The 20,087-nt window shown below is 51.6% G+C and overlaps 1 protein-coding gene across 1 annotated transcript in view; it reads left to right on the top strand.

Annotated features, from left to right (window-relative positions):
• SLC16A2 (solute carrier family 16 member 2) overlaps nt 1–19,349 on the top strand; it is a 41,854-nt gene extending 22,505 nt beyond the window's left edge. The window contains exons 2-6 of the mRNA XM_051791101.1: nt 5,621–5,765; nt 9,636–10,098; nt 10,542–10,685; nt 11,189–11,417; nt 12,643–19,349. Of these exons, the coding sequence (XP_051647061.1) occupies nt 5,621–5,765; nt 9,636–10,098; nt 10,542–10,685; nt 11,189–11,417; nt 12,643–12,863 (1,202 nt within the window). The 3' untranslated portion in view covers nt 12,864–19,349. The remainder of the gene's footprint in view (nt 1–5,620; nt 5,766–9,635; nt 10,099–10,541; nt 10,686–11,188; nt 11,418–12,642) is intronic.
• The last annotated feature ends 738 nt before the right edge of the window (nt 19,350–20,087 follow it).

Here is a 20,087-nt window from a genome sequence, read left to right as displayed (position 1 = left end):
GGGGCTCCACAACTTCAGTTTGGGTTTCCTCAACTTCAGTTTGAGACTTGTCATCTTCAGTTTGGTGCTCCCCAACTTCAGTTTGTGGCTCCTCAGCTTTGGCTTGGTGCTCTCCTGTTTCAATTTGTTGCTCCCCAACTTCAATTTGGGGCTTCGGATCTTCGGTTTGTGCCTCTTTGTCTTCTGTTTGGTGTTCCCCAGCTTCTGTTTGGTGTTCCCCAGCTTCTGTTTGGTGTTCCCCAGCTTTGGTTTAGGACTCCCACTTTTTGCTGCTCTTTAGCTCAGTTTCCCATCCTGCCACGCATCGTGGTGGCCTCCTCAGATGTGACTTTTGCATCTGCCTTTATTTAAACCTTGACCATCCAAGTCTGGGATAGGCTGGGTCCGCAGGGGGTGTTGAGCACATGGGGCTGAGCCTTTGGGAGCGTTTCAGGCTTTACTTTGAGCGAGCAGAGGATGACGCAAATGGCTTTTCGAGGGCACAAGATGAAACAGCTGCTTGGTCCTCAGTGCAGATGTGCTGCAGGAGCTCCACAGAGGGGGGGACAGCTGGCTGCACTCCCCACAGCGTCCACCTGGGAAGGGCCACAAGGCTCTTTGGGCTCCCAGACCACCCAAAAATGGAGCCAGGTAGGGCTGGGGAGGGCTTTGAAGGTATGTGACGAGGTTTGTCACACCAGCAGAGCTTCCCTGTCTCTGGAACAAGTCCAAAAATCATTTATTTCTTGTAGGAGCGGTACAGGTGGGGAGGAGGAGGTGAATCACCTCAGAGAAGTGCCAGGTGCTGGGGAAGGTGACCCTGTGCATCGTGTCCCTGTCCCAGCTGTGCGGCGTGAGCGGGAGAAGCCGCGGGAAGCGAGGGAAGACACTTCCTCCAGTGGCGGATCTGAGGTCACCTCCTGGCCCTTGATCCCTCCAGCCCAGGGTATTTGGGTCAGCGGGAAAGCACAGCTGAGAGCGACGTCCCTTCCTTCTCTCTCCCTGGAGATTCAGTTTTAAAGGAACAAATAGGCTTGGCCACAAGTTCCACACAGTATGATTTTTTAATGGTGTTTTTTGGAACAATGAACTCGATACCAGCAGGGTTTGGATCTGTGTCTCAGTGGTGATATTTTCTTCTGTTGTTTCTCACCTTCCTGTTCCCACCTTGTTCTGCTCCCAGAAACCTTTTTCTACTCAGGAAAGTGCCGATGATGAAGGAGCTTTCCATCCTTTTGAACGGTCTGGCTGAAAAGAAAGCTGACCTGGTGTCCAGCGTGTGGGACCCACTTGGACTGACCCTGGGGGCCCTCTTGCTGCCATGAACATGCAGACATGGTGCTCACAGCCTTCATCAGGCTGAGCCCCCTGACCCCCACATGCCAGTTCTCCTCTGCCACAGGGACCCCAGCAGCCTGTCACCTGCCAGCAGGAGGAGAGCTGGTGGCCAAAGCCTGGTCCCAGAGCTCCTCCATTGTGGGCACAGCTTGGTGGTGATGGGCTGGTGGGCAAATGGGCTGGTGGGCAAGTGGGTCACCTTCTCAGCTTTCACTGTGTCTTGAGCCCAGAGTGAGCAGTGTTGGGGAGGATGGATCATCTTGACCATGTTACTCAGAACAGCTGGAAGTGTTCAAGACCAAGCTGGATGGGGCTTGGAGCAACCTGGTCTTGTTGGAGGTATTACTGCCCATGACAGGGGGGTTGGAATTAAATGATATTTAAGGTCCCTTCCAGCCCAAACCATTCTGATTCTGTGTTTTCCTACACCACTGAATCACTTTTCCCCTTGACGATCTTCAACCACTGTGTTTGTTCCTTGTCCACGGTGAAGGCCACATTGCTTTGGACCAGCCACAGGCTGCCAGTTTGGCTGCCTTTGTTAAAGCCAAGGTGGTAAGGAGCAATCTGTGGAGCTTCAACTGGAGCTTTCCCCTGTGTGAGGGCTGCTGGTGGAATGCTCTCCTTGGTCACCCTCTCTGCTCCAGCAAAGCAGCACCAGCCCTATGCTGGGCTCTTCCCATACCCCAGAGCATCCCAGGACCACCAGGAAGGTCCCATCAGCACTGGAGGAAGGCAGGGCTGTGGGTGGCCTGGTCTGGGGTGGCAGCCGGGGCTGTTGCTGTCCCCCAGCCCTTCAAGGAGCAGTGAGGAGTGGGGGTTATGTACCAGGGGGGTCCCAGCCGCTGTTCCATTGCCTCCAGGAGGGGTTGTGTTGGGAGCAGGGTGGGATGGACTGTCGGGGAGGGACAGTGAGCCTTGAGTCACCTCTTATACCTCCAGCCCCCAAATCAGAAGTCATCTCCATTTCTCCCTCACCAAAAGCAGAGTGCTTAAAATGCCTTTTTTATTTTTTTCTTAAGCTAAAAATGTAGTTTCTGAAGAATTTTGTGTTTCTGTCAAGGCATCCCTTGGAGAGAATGTTTCTTGGGTGTTACCAGACTGGTTTTCTCCCAGCACCCAGCTGGGCAGCTCCAAAAGCAGCCCCTTCAGCTGGTGCTCCCAGGAGGTGGTTGGACTCAGGGCATCTTAAAAGACAATCAAGTCTTAACCCGATTCCTGTCAAAGTTCTGGCAGCTCTTGAGCTCCTTCCAGCCCCGTCCTCAGCTGGATTTGGTCCATCCTTTCTTTTAGGATCTGCCTGATTGCACCTCGCTGCTTGATAAGGCTGTGTGGCTCCTGTGGGGGCTTGTCTGTGCTTCGATATCTCGCCCAGGTTATCAGCCACAGAGGGTTGGAGGTGTGGCAGGGCTGGGAATTAACCATCTCATCCAAATCCCCATGGAAATCAGAAGCAAAGATTCCTCCCTTTTTCTCCTGTGGGCTTTAAATCAAGTCATAACTTCTCCAGCGTTGGAGGAGTTGCTGAAATAAAGGTGGTTAAGCCCCGTCTGCTTTCCACTGGAGGAATGGCTGCCTCTGCCCTTCACATCCAGGAGAAACTTCAATACCACTTACACAGATTGCCAGATATAAAACTTCTTGCCCTGGAGTGGATCCAGGGACTACGGCTCCATGTCCAAAGGGGCAGGTTTGGGGCTATGCTTCACCTGAACTCTATTTTCCCAACCCATGGTTTTCTGCCATCACTTTCCTCCAACCTCGCCCAGATCCAGATGGATGGAGATCATTGACATCACAGTGGGAATAAAGCAGGGGGGAAAGTTGTGTAACCCACTCTCAGGGGGTGTTTTGGTGTGAATCACACCAGGATCAGAGCTGGGAATGAGGTGGCTTTCTCCTGATCTCCCGGATTTTGCCGAGGTTTCCTTCCAGCGCTGGAGCTCGCCCAGCCCTCCCGGCTTCCCGGGGCTTCGCTGGGAAGCGCTGGGAAGACAAAACCCCGCTCTGGAAGTGAGGCTATTGTTCTTACTAATTTTAACTTGGTGTTCTTCCCCAAGCCTATTTTTATTCATTGCTTGTGGTAAGCCCTTTCTCTAAGGTAGAGCAATTTGCCACAGGACTCTTTTTTTTGGTGTGTTTACCGATTTTAATTGAGCAATATCTCCTCTTTACAAACCCAAAGCTGGAGGAGCTTTGAAGCGCCCATTGCTGAGCCTCCCGCCCCGGGTTTGCTTTGATCTCTGCAGGTGAGTGTGCATTTTTAGGACCAGAGATTGATCCTGCTTATTTGCATGTAAATCCCTGGGTTATTAAGATCAGAATCTGGCCCTTTAAATTTAATACTTTGCTTTATGCTTTTATTTCCGCGTTTCTTAAAGTAATTTCCAAAAATAACAAACTTCAAACATGACGGGGCCATCTAATGTTTTACTGCCTTGGCTGGAGTAGAAGGAACATTTCTGGAAGTATATTATCCAATTTAACGAGCCTTTCCCACCTTGGCATTGCTCCCACCCCTCACCCCCTCTTGGAGTTGTTTTGGACGGCTCTTTGGATCCGTGCCACCTAATCCTGTTAGAAGGACTTTCATTACACTGTGCCTTGTGTTTATAACCAAGAAAATCAGTCGGAGAGGGGGGTCCTCTCCCTCACCCTCACCCTTCTTTTTGCCTGGTGTCGAGACAAGAGCCCGGCTGGTTCCACGAGGTTCCCGCACAGCCCTTGCTTTTCATTTTATTGCTCCACTCTGCATTTATTAAAGAAGATTTTGAAGTAAATTGGGTCCTTGTGAACTTATAATTAATTTGGAAGGGTCAGCTCTTCCCAGGCTGGGGAGGGCTTCTTTGTGTGGTCCTTTTTGAAAGACAGAGGTTGGAGAGGCTGCTCTATAGCTGGGATTTGCTTTTAATAGGGACCTGGCTATTTTCTGAAGATCTCACGGCTCTGGAAGGACAGGGTGTTTTTGTGTGGGGCTGTGCTGAAAAGGTTTGCAGAGTCCTTGTTTGGGTTAAAAAAAAACTGCCCTGAAAATGGTATAAAAAAAGCAAGGAACACATGTCCTGGGGATGTGCTCAACAGCCCAGAGCCAGTGCCTAGAGCTGGGAGGGGCTCCAGGAGGTCGCCCCACTTGGGTGCTGAGTAGGGCTGGAGGCCCCTTGTCCACCTGTCCATTCTGCCCTGCCCCACACATCGGCCAGGGGATGCCTTCTCATCAGACCTGGTAGAATTTAAATTTTTTTTCTTACCACATTGCTTTTCTTGAAACGTTGCCTTTCCTCCCCAAAACCATCGCATAAACCATTAAAAAGAGAAGGCGGAGGGCAGGGGGAAAACGATGAACGATAGGAAATGGCCTCAAGCTGTGCCAGGAGAGGTTTAGGCTGGAGATTAGGAAAAACTTCTTCTCTGAAAGGTGGTCAAGCCCTGGCACAGCTGCCCAGGGCACTGATGGAATCATTGTCCCTGGGGGCATTTAAATCCACATAGGTGTGGCACTTGGGGATATGGTTTAGTGCTGGGTTTGGCAATACTGGGGGAATGGGTGGACTCAAGGATCTTCAAGGGCTTTTCCAAATGTAATAATTCCATGATTCCACAATGGGCTGAAATAACCCATGAATAATAAAAGTTTCTGGGAAAAGATAGACACACGGACAGTGGTTTTCTCCAGAGGTGGCTGGAAGGAGACAGGAGGGCATGGTCCTGCTTGGGCATCACCTGGCAGGGCCAGGGTATAATCTAACCTGGCATCACCATGTGTCTCCATCAGCTCAGCTGCAGCAAGGACTCATCCCTGACTGTGGGGCGAGGGGGAGGTGAGGACTCCTGACTCTGGAGAGCAGGGAGCAGGGGTGGATGAGCGTGGTACCTGGGAATGCAGAGCTGTAACTCAGGATGGGAAACTCTTCCTAGACAAAGCTGGGGAGCAGAGGGATCTGAGGAGCTTGGGGAGCTTTTGGCCTGGAGATGTCCTGATGGAAGTGGCACCAGTGGGGGCATCATCACACGCACAGCAAAGGTTGTTAGGAAAAAGTGTTGGAAGCTCAGTGCATTCCCTGGGGCACATATAAACCCAGTGAAGAGGGATACAAAGACAATTTGTCCACACCTCCAACGCTGCCCCATCCACGATGCCGTTGGGCAGTACAAGTGGTGCCTGTGCTGTTGATGAGCTGCACTGTTAATTAACAGTGTGATGGGGCTGCCTCTCTGCCACCAAGGCTGGAGTCAGCCTCTGTGTCCCCCCTGCCCCCGTTCGATGTCCCACCCTGACCATGACCTCTCTTCTCTCTCTCCCCAGCGTGGGTTGGTTCCTTGGCCATGGGCATGATTTTTTTCTGCTCTCCCATCGTCAGCATCTTCACCGACCGGCTCGGCTGCAGGACCACGGCAGCCATGGGAGCTGCCATCGCCTTCATCGGGCTCCTCTGCAGCTCCTTCACCAAGTAAGGCTGGGAGGGGACACACAGCTCCCTGGAGAGCTCTTCTTCCTCCCTATGCCCTGCAACCCCCCTGCCAACACATTGCTGCTGCCTTTTGGGGCAAAGCAGGTGGTTCCCATCCAGCTGAGGGGTGCCCTGGCAACCCCACACAGCCCATGTGCGCTCAGCCTGTTTCTTTACAAATTGAACCAAGTTGCTCTTTTGTCCTCATATAAAAAAAAAGAGCAAATTTTACCTGAGCAAGGGACTGTATTTTATGGGATTTCAGCCTCAGGTCCTTAATTTGATCTTTAGAACAGGAAGGAGAGGTTGGTGTACCTGTCATGGGCAGCTCCAAAGAGGCACTCACAGAGAAAACTGTTCTCCTTCGCAACCATTTTCACATTTGGTGCTGAAAGTAAATTAATGCTTAAAATAATATTTGATGGACTACACTTGAGAGGGAGTTTCTGTGCAGGACAGACAGGGAGGGGGACATGGACAGGATCTTGAGCAGTTTGTGGTGTTCCTGCTCCAGCTCAGGCATCTGCAGCAGCACAGGGCCATTGCTGTTCCTCTTTTTCCATCCCTGATCCCACACCATGAATTTCTGCTGGCAGGCATCGGCTGATGTGCATTTAAATGGCAGGTGTACCTGTGTGTCTTTCCAGCCCAGACGTTGGCATCTTTGTGGGAGCAAAAAGAGGTCACCCCTGGGGTACACTTGTTAAACAGAGTCTCAGAGTCACCGTGGAGACACCTCCAAAGCAGAATTTGCCTCAGTTCTTCTGAATAAAAACATTTCTTTGGCTTGGATTTCAGTTAAAATCAATATTGTTTTAATTAAAATGCTTCAAGAAGTGGGGTTTTTAAAGCAAATACGCACTAGTTTTCCAGAAGGCAACTTGCTTGTGCTGTGCTCCTCCTGCCCACCCTGCATGGGAGCCAGTCCACTCACACTGCTCAGTGAGACCCTCATGCTTGTCCCAGCCCTGGTTCCCTGGATGCCCAAATCCTCAGCGGCAGGAGCCCCCCCATTGTGCTGGGAGTGGGAATGCAGCAAAGGGCAAAGCCCCTGGGGCTGTGGCCGATTGCAGCCGAGCTTTTTGGGACGCTAAACCCATCTCAGGCAGCGGTGTGGAAGGAACCACCCTCTGCGATTTCCTCGCAGGTGCCACCGCCTTGTGTTCCCAAAGATAACAGCAATCAGAGAGAGTGCAGTGGGTCCTGAGGGAAGGTGTGCCCTGGCAGTGCAGATCACAGGAGCTTCCCATGTAATCCTGCTTTCCTTCTAATCAACAGAGCTTGGACACTTTTCCCCTTCTATTGTACAATGTTCGTGCAAAGAAAAAGGGCTGATGGGACCACGGCCGCTGCAAGTGGCTGGTTGTGTTGGGCTTGAAAAGAAAATCAAACAGTACAGGCAGAGAAGAATATTATTTCCAGGAGAGCTGCAGAACTGAAATCCCCATTTCCTGCCTCTCACTCGGATCACATTCCTTTGGCTCCCTTTTAAGGGAGAAAGGAGCCCCTCTGAGCTGGACCGGAGCAGGGAAGCTGTGCCGGCGCGGCCGAGCGGAGCCGGGGGAAGAGCAGCGAGGCTGCGAGACTCGGCACCGCCCCGCCCTCGTGCTGGAGGCTGCTCCTGAAATTCAGAGCCTGTGGCTCCTGCTCACCCGGAACAATGGAGAAGCTTTTTCCTGGTCCCGCTTGCCAGCTTCCCCCCCCCACACACACCTTGAGATCACCTCCCCAGTGCAGGCACCGGTGCAACGTGACACAGCCTGGGTTTGGTGGGCTGAGGCATGTCTGCATCAAGGCTCATCCCCCCTTTACCTCCTGGTTCCTCTGAAATGGGTTTGTTTTGTCCAAACAGAGGAGCAGCAGTTCCCAGCACTACACCAAGCTGATCCAAAAACCCTGTGAGGCACCAAGCCTGTGCAAGAGGACTCCAGTGCCCAGCTCAGGGCCTCCTACTCTCAAAATGTTGGGAGTTTGGTACGAAATCCATGAAAGAAACCAAATATGCTGCAATGCTGAGCTCTGGGGAAGGCTGGATGGGGTCGAGGTGAGGCTTTTCCTCTCTGCTGCCTTGCACAGGGGTGTCTCCTGCAGTTGTAATCAGCTCAAGCCGCCACAGATCTTGTGTGCCCTCAAGAAAAGAGAAATCCCAGTTAAGGCTTCACCCTTCCTCCAGTGTGAAGGGGTGTGTTTCAGCATGTTTAGATGATGGCCAGTTCAGCAGGGCTGCCCTCTCAGCCCTCCTCCTCTGCACAGCTAAGTGTTCTGTAGGGGCGGTTGAGTCCCTCTTCATCTGCCTCTCCTTCCCCTCCACAATTTCTGCCCAGTTTATCCTCCAGAGAGGAGTCCCCCAAACTTCTACCAGCAGGGATGAACCAGGGCTGTTCCCACTGAGAGCTGGAAGTGAGAGGCAGCTGATGGAGGGAGACCTCTTTGTCCCAGGAGATGTCATTATTCACGGGTGACCTTGTTATCCAAGGGAGACGATGCCGCCCTTCCCACTGGAAAGCAGCTGGCTGATTCCCAGTAAGCAGGCTGGGAAATCCTGGCTAAGAAACATGGCTGGATGGAGCCCCTGCTCCTGCAAGGGTGTCTTAGCATCAACAGGGAGCAGATGGGAACCAGGGCATTTGTCTCCACTGATCCGACACGTCAGCGCAACCGCGGCACCAAAGCTGGTGTGACCCAGCCGAGATGGCCAGTGCTGGTGTGTGGGAGGTCGGAGACAGCCTGCATGGCCCAGCTGCTTCCCTGGCTCCCACAGAGGGGGCTTCTGATGTGGTTTCATCCTGGAGTAGCTGGAAAGTGCCTTTCCTGACAGTCATTTGTCTTGGAGCCGTTGGGCACAGCAAGCATGTTCTGCTTTCTGCTTGGCAAGCTGAAGAAACGAGCGTGTAATGGAAGGAATGATGTTCTTGTAAAGGTTTTCCCAACTTCCAGCTGCTCTGTTAGATGTGGGCTGCTGTCTCCTCGCTTGCTTCATGGGCATCACTCAGTATTGCACAGGAGGGTTGGGCATGATGAGCTGCCCCAAGGTCTCTGTCGTGCTCTCCTCCCAGGCAATGTCTCATGCAGTTGGATGTATTGTCCCGTCATGAAGTGAAAACATCCTTCATCTGGAGAGAAACATAACAGGTTGTTTGCACGGCCTAACACCAGGCTCCTTTCTCAGATGCTTCTATTGGGAAAATCGGGCTGGCAATTGGGAAGCAGCTCCTTCCAAGGGCTCTCAGGACTCTCCATCTGCTCTACAGAGCAGCCACTTCACTCCCTCCTTGAGTGGGAGTGCAGCCACCAATGTAAGGTACAAATGAGATCTATTAACTGTCTAATTTAAGCTCCCAGAGGAGTTTAAAGAAGAAGAACTTAATTAACCAGCCTGGAGCTTGGGCAGAAACACCATGTTTCCTTCCTACGTGCCTAATAACCAGCAGGGTTGGTGCTTTCAAACTACACTGGATGCAGAATGTTTTGAATTAGTCCTTTCAGTGGAAAAATGAAAAGGATTTCTAGCTAAAAATAGGCCACCCTTCCTACCTAAGAAAATCTTGTTTACTGTAATTTAAAAACCATTGAAGTTACGTCGGCTTCCCAAGGAGGGCAGGTTGGCTGCTGCTTCTCCTGGCTGCAGAAAGCTCTCCCCAGCTAAACTCCATTTTCCCAAAGATTTAATGTGCCGGCTGTGAAGTGAGGATAATCCTTGCTTTGGCTTGGGAGTAATCTCCTTGGGGTCAGACTGTCTGTGTAGCACCTGTGGCATGGGAGACCTGGGTCTTGACACACGGTTTTGCAGGACCACAGGGCAGGAGGCTTCCTGACCTTCCCCACCTCTGCCTAGCGTCACCAGCTCCATGTGGTTTTTTCCCCCGCTAGGTCTCTGGAAGTTCGTTATTTCACGTATGGGATTCTCTTTGGCTGTGGCAGCTCCTTTGCCTTCCAGCCCTCGCTGGTCATCCTTGGTCACTACTTCAAGCGCCGCCTTGGCTTGGCCAACGGCATCGTGGCCGGCGGCAGCTGCCTCATCTCCGTGCCACTCCCCTTCTTCCTGAAGATGGTCGGGAAGGCCATTGGGCTGGCACATACTTTCCAAGTACTCAGTGCCTTAATGCTCATCCAGATCTTCTTGTCCATGACCTACCGGCCCACCCTGCCACCCTCTTGTGACTCTCAGCACGATGGGCAGGACAAGCTGGGCAGCCGGAGCGCGCGGCAGCAGTGCTGGGCCCAGACGCGCAGGTATTTCAACTTGAGGGTTTTCCGGAGAAAGACCTATCGGATTTGGGCCTTTGGGATCGCTACTGCTGTCCTGGGATACCTCGTACCATACATGCACCTGGTAAGAGCCTTGGCTGGGACTGGAAGGGGAGGGAGATCCCTGGCTCCTGCAAGCGAGGAGGGGGTGGGAGGAGGGGGATGGGCAGCAGAGGCAGAGGGGCCAAATGCCTCGAAGCCAAGAAACTGCTACACATCCTGCAAACAGGAATAGTGGTGAGAGGATATGGCCTTTTGATGCCTCTATATGTCCTCTGAGCCAGGGTTGGCAGAGCAGCCGCTTCCCATGGCTCCCGAGGACAAGCATCGGTAGCAGGAGAGGAAGGGCCTGTTGGGTTTGGGGTGGGTGGAGGTGGTGCGTGCAGGTCAGTGTGGTGAGGACATGAGGGTCACACAATCACCCCCAAAAACATGGGCCAGCTGCAGGAAATCTCATCCCTTTTGGGGAGGTGACAGGGGTCAGCTTTACTGAGGTATCATGTCCTTGTGTCCATCCCTCCATTGTAGGTAAAATATGTGGAGAAGCGATTTAAAGAGACCAAAAAGGACTGGATCCTCCTGGTCTGCCTCGGAGGCATGTCGGGGCTGGGGCGCTTGGTTTCAGGCCGTATTGGTGACTGCATCCCTGGGTTGAAGAAGATTTACCTGCAGGTACGTTATGTCCAACCCTCTAGTAGCTGCTGGCCAACAACAGTGGGTCAGGGAATGGCATCTCTGCATTGGTCTGCTTAATCTGGTCAATCAGAGTGCAAACTCTTTACTGACTTTATCTGCTGTTAGGGAAGAAAATGTACTATAGAAATGTGTAAGGGAAGTTATACACTTGTCCAATGTCCATTCAGCAATGAAACTCCATGGTACCAACTCTTCCCAAACTACTGACACCCTCTCACCTTCTTGTGGTTTTTGAAGAACAAACTGCTGAAATCTAGCAGCTAATCCATCAGATAATCCTTCTTAACCCTTCTTAAAAGGTTATCCTTAAGGGCCCCTCTGAGACGGGCGCAGTGGACAGATGGCATTGCTCTGTCCAAAGGAGAGACCAATGACATTGACCTGTTCAGTGTCACCTTCATGACTCTTCCTGCTGCACACGCCCACTCCTCACGCCCACTCCTCACACCCACTCCTCATGCCCACTTTTGCCTCCTCAGGTTGCATCCTTCATGCTGTTGGGCATCCTGTGCATGATGATCCCCCAGTGTCAAGGCTTTGAGGGCGTCATTGTCATCTGCCTCTTCCTCGGCCTCTGCGATGGCTTCTTCACCACCATCATGGCCCCCATCGCCTTCGAGCTGGTGGGGCCCATGCAGGCGTCCCAGGCCATAGGGTACCTCATGGGGCTGATGGCTGTGCCCATGACCGCGGGTACACCCATAGCAGGTTGGTAGCGCCGCGGTGCCGGACTGGGACCGGCTTTGGGAGGGACATGCTGGGAGCAGCTTTCACCCATGCTGGTATTTTGGTGTGAGACTGGACTCATGGTTTGGAATTTTCTGGCTTATCATGTCACTGGGGGGTTGAAGTATGGGTGTGGCATCACTCCATGCTACATCCTATAGTATCTCAGGGCCTTTCTCCAAAGGTGGTCATTGGGGGAACAGTGAACCAAGGTCACATTAACTTGATTTCTGCTTGAAGATGAGCTAAAAATTGGCAGATATTAGTTTTCTAGGATTGATTCAAAGTTAGAGATGGAGACACCTGAGGTTCACAAGACTTGGATCTGTGTTTAAGCACAGCAATAACCCCAGCACCCTTAACAGCAAGGGCTTTGCCAGAGCTGACCCTGAACAGCAGAACATCTGCATCAGCAAGCACCAAGCTAAAGCTGGATAAAATCCTCTGATCTCTCTGTTTCTGGCAGCAAAGTTCAGTTTAACACCCTCATGAAAGAACTTGGGGGCTGAAGACCCTCACTGTGAGGGTGCTGCTGCAGGACCCCCTGCATTGGACTCGCTGGGTGAAGGGGCTTATTTCATTGACTGAATCCCCAGGGAAGTGTCTATGAGAAACTCAGAGAGATTTTCCAGCACTGATCAATGGCCACGCGTTATTCTCCAAGGATGCCTGGCTGTGTTAGAACTTGCCAAATGAACAAATGCAGAACCTCGTTGGGTATTAAGGGCTCGGCTATTGTTTGTGACTGGCAATGTAGATAAAATACCTGTAAGCAAAGTAGGGCTTCCAGATGGAGACAGTCTGCAGAGGAGCAGCCCCTGCACACTTTTCCCATTGTCTCCTGGCTGGCAAGCCTCTGGGAAGAGCCACCTGAAGTGTTTGGTTTAACGTGTCTCAGCTTGTATTTGGGATTGTCTGGGATGTGTCCAATTGTGTCCTGTTCTGGTTAAACAGGAAGGATGGCTGAGGGTTTTCTTCTTGACTTCTTGGTACACAATGTTGGCTGCACACATCCTTCAATCCAAGGCATAAAAAGTTCAAGAAATGCAGTGGGAAAAAAAAAGATTATTTTAAAAACCCAAATCTCCCCAAATCTGGTGGTTGACGCAAGCTACAGCTCTCACAGGAAGGAGGAAACAAGCTGGTCATTAGACTAATGAGGGCTTAGCCTGATGTGGCTCTAACCTCTGTTGTTCTTCTCTTGCAGGATACCTCAATGATTATTTTGGGAATTACGACGCGGCCTTTTACTTCGCCGGAGTCCCCCCCATCATCGGCGCCTTGGTGCTCTCCGTGGTCCCGCTGGTCCATCAGAGGATGCTGAAGAAGCAGCGCCTGGATTCCGGCAAAGACAAGATGCTGGTGTCGGAGGCCGTGGTGAACGGGGAGCTGCTGCCGGGCTGCCCGGCCTCCGAAGCGCACATGTGACCCCGCTCCCCGCACACCCCACGGCCACCAGCAGCCTCTCCATAGCCCCAGCACAGGCCCTTTTGCAGACAGACCATAATTCCCAGTGATTGCAGATGCACTATGTTTGTAAAGGAGAAAATACAAAAAGTTCTTCTAGTTAAAGGCTCTTAACTAGCAGAAACGCTCTTTCTCGGGACAGTTTTGATTTCAAAGCCACCTTTTTTTTTTCCTCTAACCATTTTCTAAGGAGAACTCTCACCAGGATTCAAACTTGATCGATCTCCCGCTCCTCTCCCCAGTTTTCTATACATCACAACAGAGGTTTACAGCTAATAAATGCCTTTTTCAAGCAGGCCACGGATGGAGCTTGTTGGACCTGGCAGCTGTCCATCCTCCTCCTCTGGTGTTACTGGGGTGTCACATCCAAGGGAGACAATCCCCTCCCCATCCAGCACCAGGGCCTGTTTGGAGCCAGAGATCCGAAGGAGGAAGTGCTGCTTTAGTCTGATGCACAAACCAAATAAATGTCAGCAAGTCCTGCTTCCATCTTCTTCTCTCCCCCTTTCCCGCTGCTCTCCTGCACACCCAGAGAGCTGCAGCTGGGACGATTGGGAGCTCGGCCGGCTCCACCAAATGGAGCCACGTGGGAGCACACCCTTCCTGCAAAATATGCCTTAAAAATGCATGGACAAGACCGGCAGGTCCCTTGGCCACTTTCCACCTCTGTTTTCTCACCCAGTGACTAATGATTGGGCTTTTGAGGTGCAAAAGAGAGGGGCAGCTCCTGGCACAGCCCACAGTGGCTGGATCCACAGGGCCAAATCCTTGGGATCGCCACCAGGACAGGCACTTCGGAGGCATCAAGGCACACAGGGATGGGACAGAGCCCTGTGAGTCCTGGATCAGCTCTGTGCTGGGATGTGGCTTCCCTGCTGGGCACAGGGGCATCCATGGGTGTGGGGATGCTGCTGGCTCAGGGCACAGGGTGCCACTGCTCTTTTTTAGGGGCCAGTTGTGTATTATGCAGCAATAACCAGGAGTCAGTATTGGCAAGGGAAGCCCGGTGTTCCAAAGGGTTGGAAAGCCCCTGTAGCATTTCACTCGTCGCCTGTGTGTTGTCGTGGGGAGCTGGTGCAGGGTCAGTGCTGTCCCTGGGGGGAGAGGGAGAGAGCACAAGGAAATCGCACAGCCAGTGGGTACCCACCACACAGAGAGGCAGCAGAGTTCAGCCTTGTGAAGAAATTCATCATTGCCCAGAGAAAATTTTAGAAATTCCAATTGCCCAGAGAGCTGTGACTGCCCCATCCCTGGAATTGTTCAAGGCCTGGTTGGAGGCGGCTTGGAGCAACCTGGGATAGTGGAAGGTGTCCCTGCCCATGGCAGGGGATGGAATGGCTCCCTTCCAACCCAAACCATTCCACAATTCTGTGATCATCTCAAGGCATTGCTAATGAGTGTGGTTAAATGAGCGAGGAGGGAAGTTCTCCTGCCCCGGTGGGTCCCTGTGTAAATGAGGAGCCAACAGTGACTGGGGTACTTTTTCCTGGGAGAGAGCAAGAAACAAAATTCACTTTTATCCTGGCTGCAAACCCATCCTTCATTGAGTTTTCATTTTGTTCAACTGCCATTAAAAAGCTGAGATGCCTGAAGGGGGACGTGAGCCATGGGAATCACCCCGTGGTCTCCAGGCGAGTGTGGGGGTCTGTAACACCAAGACAAATCTCTGCTCTGGATATTTGGGTTCAGTGGAAGGCCCCTCCCATGGTCAGTGGTGGGACATTTGTACATAGGCTCAGGCCCTTGCATGCCCCTCTGGCCCTGCTTTTAACCCATGTTGGTTAATGCATCGTAAGGTTTTGTGGTCCTGTGGCCCTTCTGTCCCCGTACGAGCTGGAAAATTACCTGATGTGTTGTGATATGTCTGTTTATGTCTATAAAATGAGGTGTCTATTTGTCTCTTTCTTCAATATGCTTTTCCATGACTGTTCTTACCCTTCATGGCATTGTCTGCTGTGGCTCTGCTGACCCATCACTCAGTTTTGGGGCCCACAGGAGGCAGCTGGAGCCATGTGGGCAGGCAGGGCAGGCACCATGGCATCTGTGCTGTGGTGGGATCTGCCAGGCTTAGCCTAGAATAGGGTGTTAAAGTGATGTATTTCAGGTGGGAATGGGGTATCTTCAAAGGCCTCTGACAGCTGAAGGAAAGAAATAATACCTCATCATAACTCCTGCGTGGTTTTGGGCATTTATTAACATGGGAGTTCGATGAAGTTCCTTAAATCGTACTTTTTACCTTAATGCCCCCCGAAGGAGAGCTTAAGAGGCATTTAAATTCAACAAGGAGCTTCTTCAGGCCAAGCAGAGGATGAGCAGAGCTGCCTCCAAGCCCTATCTGGGCTGAGTGAGCGACTGCACAGCAGAGCCACCGATGGCGGCGCCCAGACTTTGTTGCGGTAAAACCTCCCTGGCTCATAAAGAGATTTATGGTTTAAATCCCAAATTTCTGCAGAATTCACTTGTCTTAACTGCTCCACATGCCTACAAAGGTCTTTTCCCAGGGGAACCTGCATCTAGTGCAACCAGCACTTAGTGCTGCAGTGGCATTGGAGCAGCTCCATGTCAACCAAGAGCCAGCCACAGTCGTTCCCACTAAATTTTGGTCTTTGCCCATGGCAAACCCCATTTTGATCACAGGAAGCCAGCCCTCATCCTATTGCAGACTGATGTCTGGTACCAGCCTCCTAAAACCACATTCATCATCTTTAGCTGGCCAAAATCCTGCCCGTGCTGAAGACAGGCAAATTTTGCAGCAGGGAAGGCAGGTTTGAGCAACAGCAATGAAAGGGTCACCTCAACAGCAAACACAGATTGAAACGGGAAGGGTAAAGGTTGGAGCAGTCTGACGACATAAAGGGAGTATTTGGGGTTGGTTTGTCAGCAAACTGCTGCTGTGGGTCTAGTTTGGCTTGTTACGGTATCAGGCAGCTTACAGGGATTTGTGCAGCTGGTGGCATGCGAGAGGTGGGATTGTGGTGATTGGAGCATCTATGAACAGGGAGGAATTGCACTGGTCTCCAAAACCTCCTTTTAGCCTGTGATGGTCTGATGATGTCACACCAAATGGATCCCTACCTGCTGCAAAAAGCTTCATCCCAAAACCCATTCTGTTCCATTAGGATCCACTCATCCTGGCCCAGCACATCCACATCCTCCTTGGGCAGGTGAGGGCTGAGCAGGCAGCTGCCTTCACAGCCAAAACTGCCTTTTACTCAGTTTTCTAATTAAAAAAAACCAACCTTCTCCCTCTCCTGTGAGTGCTAGGCTGTGATTCCTGCCCCTCTCCCTTGCTCCAGGAGGGGAAGGGGGAGCCCGGCACTCCAGGCTAAGCCAGTTTTGGGAGCCAGCAAGGGCAGGGGAGCAGGTTGAGCCCCCGAGGTGGGAAAAGGGTGGAAGGGAGCAGGGAAGGCCCCACTTCACCCCATGCCCGGGGTGTTTGCAGAGCTGCAGAGCCTTATGTAAGTGTACAGTGAGCACAGGACGTGTCCCAGCAGCGCCCGCTCGGGGCTGGGCTGGGGCTGCCTCTTAAATCTTTACCTTGAGGGTGTTCAAAACCAACTTGTTGTCTTTTCTTCTTTTTCTTTTTTTTTTATCTTCCTACTGTTCCAGAGTGAGGCATTGAATTTAACTCCTCTTGCTCCTACCAAGGCATGAAGCAGGACAGCCGAGCTGGGAGGGCTCTGGGCATGGTGGTGTTTGTGATGGGAAGGGTAGCAATGCTGCAGGAGCTGCCTGAGAAGTGCCATGATTCATGGCTTAAACTATCTGCAGGAGCTGCTTCATTGCAGTGTGCCCTGTCCTGAGGTCCTCTGGCCAGGGACACACACATGCCTAAGTCCCAGGGCTTAATTTTAATAGATTCTGGCCACTCACTGGCTGGGGTTGAGGCTTTCTAACATTTCTGTGGGAGCTGTGGGAAGGCCACATCCTAATTGCCATCCAAGCCTGAGGGCTTCTGCAGGTCTGCTGCAGTACCACGGGGTTTGGGGACCCCCAGTTTCAAGAGGTTTTAGCTCTACCTCCAACCAATGTGGTGGTTTGGGGCTACCAGTCGAGGAACTTCATCATCCTCTGGGCTGAGCTGCCTGGAGGAGCCAGGAGAAAGGTGGTCTCCAGCTAGGCAAGGACATTCCCACCCTCCCCTGTGTGGCAGAGCCATGGGAATGTTCTCCATTGCAACAGAGGGTCTCTTTGGTACGTGGGCGCCAAGAGCGACTTGCTCTGGACAACCTGATTTGGTGCTGAGGATCTCATCTACTCTTGCTCAGATCACTCCAGTTCAGTGTCTTGGGAGGCTTAGGGTGGATTTCAACCCTGGCTGGCATCTGCACCTTTTTGTGGCCATATGGTCCTCAGAGTGAAAACCTGGATAAAGGTGAACTTGGACCAAATCCCCTGGACTCAGGGGGACAGATCCAGCTGAGACATTTGCCATCCCTCCATCCTTCACTGCCAACCATTCCCAGCTTTCATGTGCTTTGGTACCCCACAGTTTTGTTTGGGGGTTACCTTGGTTATTCTAGTTTCAATCATTTTCACGCTGGCAGAGTTTGCGTCTCCTTATCCAGCTGGAAGCAGAAAATCGGGATGACTTTGAAAGCCCCGGCTCCTTTGCCAAGGAGAGTGGAGCAGCCCCTCCCTGTGCCTTTGTGCCACCAAACCTGAGCTCGAGCTGCTCTTTTGGGTGCTTGCAAGCCACCCTTGTAATCTCTGGGGAGAATGATTTGATTGAAAATTGCTCCTTAAATACTCCTCTGAGGTCCTCTGTAATTCCGGGTGGGGATGGAGCTGGCACCAGAGAGGGGACCCACAGGCCAGTAAAGACCCAAAAGAAAGCTGTTTGCCTATCTTTTGAGAGTCCTTGGAAGGAAAGCAGACACAGGGGTGGATGGAGCTCTGAGTGGGCTTAGGAACCCTGGGGTGTTTGCAGGGGTGACCCTCCCCGCGCTGTGGGGTGAGCGTCGCTCCAGGCTCTTTATCAGCTTGGCTCGGCCACGCCGTGGACTTTGGCCCTGGTGACAGTGAGGTTATCACTGGGCTTTGGTGGGTTCACCCCACACAGCCCCTTCCGGGGGGGCTTTGTTGGTTTATTTTTTCAAACATTGCAGTGCCCTCAGTGCTCCTCTCAAGGACAGACACTGAGAGTGTCCCCACGTCCCCTCTTCCCACACACTGTGGTGGCAACACTCCGACCACAGGTATGGGACTGGGATTCACATTCCCAGTGCAGGCAAGGTGGGAGAGAAAAACACAAAATTCCACCTGTTTCCTGCAAAACACGGCTTTGAAGCAGTCTCTGTACCTCCAAAGTTTCTCCTCTTTTTGTACCATACTCCCAACACTCCCCCTACATCCACCTCCGCCCAGCACGGCGAGTGTAGCTCTTACCCATAGTGCTAGAGACAAGGCTTAGTGTCTATTTTACTAAGGAATTAAACTTTTTTTCCTTTTTGTACATTTTTAATCGTGGTGTGGCTGATGAGTTGTTTACGGGAGCAGGTTTTTGTGTGGAGTTGATGCTCCTCTTGTGGTGGGTGACAGCCAAATTGCCTGAATGCAGTTGGGGTTTGGCTGCCGAGCACATTCACTCCAATCATTTCGGGAAAGAAAACGACTTCTCGAGGCCTGAACTTTCCCAGCATATCCTATTTCAACTATTTGAACCCGTTAAAGCCAGAGGCAGGATTTTTCTGGGGAGGCTGAGGGCAATTAGGAAATTACCCTTCTCTCCCTCCCCTGCCCTGAAATCCAGCAGGATAAAGCCAAATATTTGCTTTCAGATGGGTGGATTTTGGAGCTGGCTCCACATAAGAGCACCGGGGCGGAGGCTTGAATTTTGGCCATTTCGGGTAATTGTTTTTAAAGCAGGACCTCCAAGCTTGCTGCCATCAGCCCTGGTCAGCAGATTCTGATGCCATGCCTCTCTCCAGCTCTGTCACAGCTGGCATTTGCTCCACTGTTGATGGAAAACAGCCTGTCCATGGGTTTTTGGGGTGGGATGCATTGCTTTGCCCTGTGATGTGCTGGTAACGCTCACCCTCACAGTGTCTGTACCCACTAGAAAGACTAAATAAAAGGCTGCAAGCACTGTCAGTAGCTTTGCGATCCCATTTTTTTTTCCACTGTGTTCCTGATTCTGGCTCAGCAGGAGTCATGTGTGGCTCCAGAATTGGTCCTGGGAAGTGCCCAGGCCTGCCGGGCACGCTGGGCAGACCAGCAGAGCCAGTGGTCCGAAAACAATCACTCAATTCAATGCTGAAATCAGATCCTGAAGCCTAAAATTATTCCTCTTTTCTTTTGATTTTTTACATCTGCTTCTTGCAAGTGATTTATATCCCCTAAAAATTTTGTATCTGGAATTGAAGTATTTGAATGTGTGTCTTAAAAGTATGACTGTCCTTTCAAATGTGAATTTCTGATTGTTGGAAGAAAAAAAAAATAAATAAACAGAAAAAACCTACCCCATATTAGCACATTTTTGTAATTAATGTTTTATGAATGTTGTTTAAAAATATTGTGTAGAATAAACCAGTTTTAAAAAGAAAAGGGGTCCACGCCCATATTTTGCCCGGTCTCCTCTCCCCATGGCCAGCCTTGGGCACTGGTCCCCCATCAGCTTTCTCAGATGCTGTCAACTCTTCAGAGGCCCTGGGAAGGCAACAGTTTAACTTGGGAATTACTTTTATTGAGCACCTGATACACCTTGAGGAACGACTGTGCCAAGGTCCTGGTGCCTAACAGGGGAGATGATGTTCCCATGCAATGCTGGAGGGTGAGAGCTGGAGGTGGCATTGGCGGGCAGATCGTCCTTGTCCCACCCAATGCATCAAAAGCTAAAAATAATAAGGAAAGAAAGCCCTGAGAGCATCACCCAGAGGGGGTCAGTTCTCAGGGTGAGCCCTCAGCCACCCAAACAGGTTCCCCTCTGTTCCACTGGGTACAACTTTGGGTCTGGCCCCTTCGGGGGCTGCAGCATCTTTGCTCTGCAGGGGCTCTCACACGGCCACAGCCCCAGGGCTTTTATTAAGCATTATTATTACTATTATTTCTTCCCTTTGGCGGTGGTTGAGGGGCACTCTGAGGCCTCCCAGGTAGGAGCACTGGGCAGAGAAGAACTAATCCTTTTTTGTCAATAAGAGCAGTTATGGGAGCATTGGGAAAGACCGAGGATGATCATCCATGAGC

The sequence above is a fragment of the Manacus candei genome, unplaced genomic scaffold (genome assembly GCF_025592945.1).
Source record: "Manacus candei isolate 608988 ecotype Guabito, Panama unplaced genomic scaffold, ASM2559294v1 h1tg000003l, whole genome shotgun sequence".
Lineage (NCBI taxonomy): Eukaryota > Metazoa > Chordata > Aves > Passeriformes > Pipridae > Manacus > Manacus candei.
Note: the sequence above shows the minus strand (reverse complement) of the source record. Positions and strands in the feature narration are given on the sequence as shown.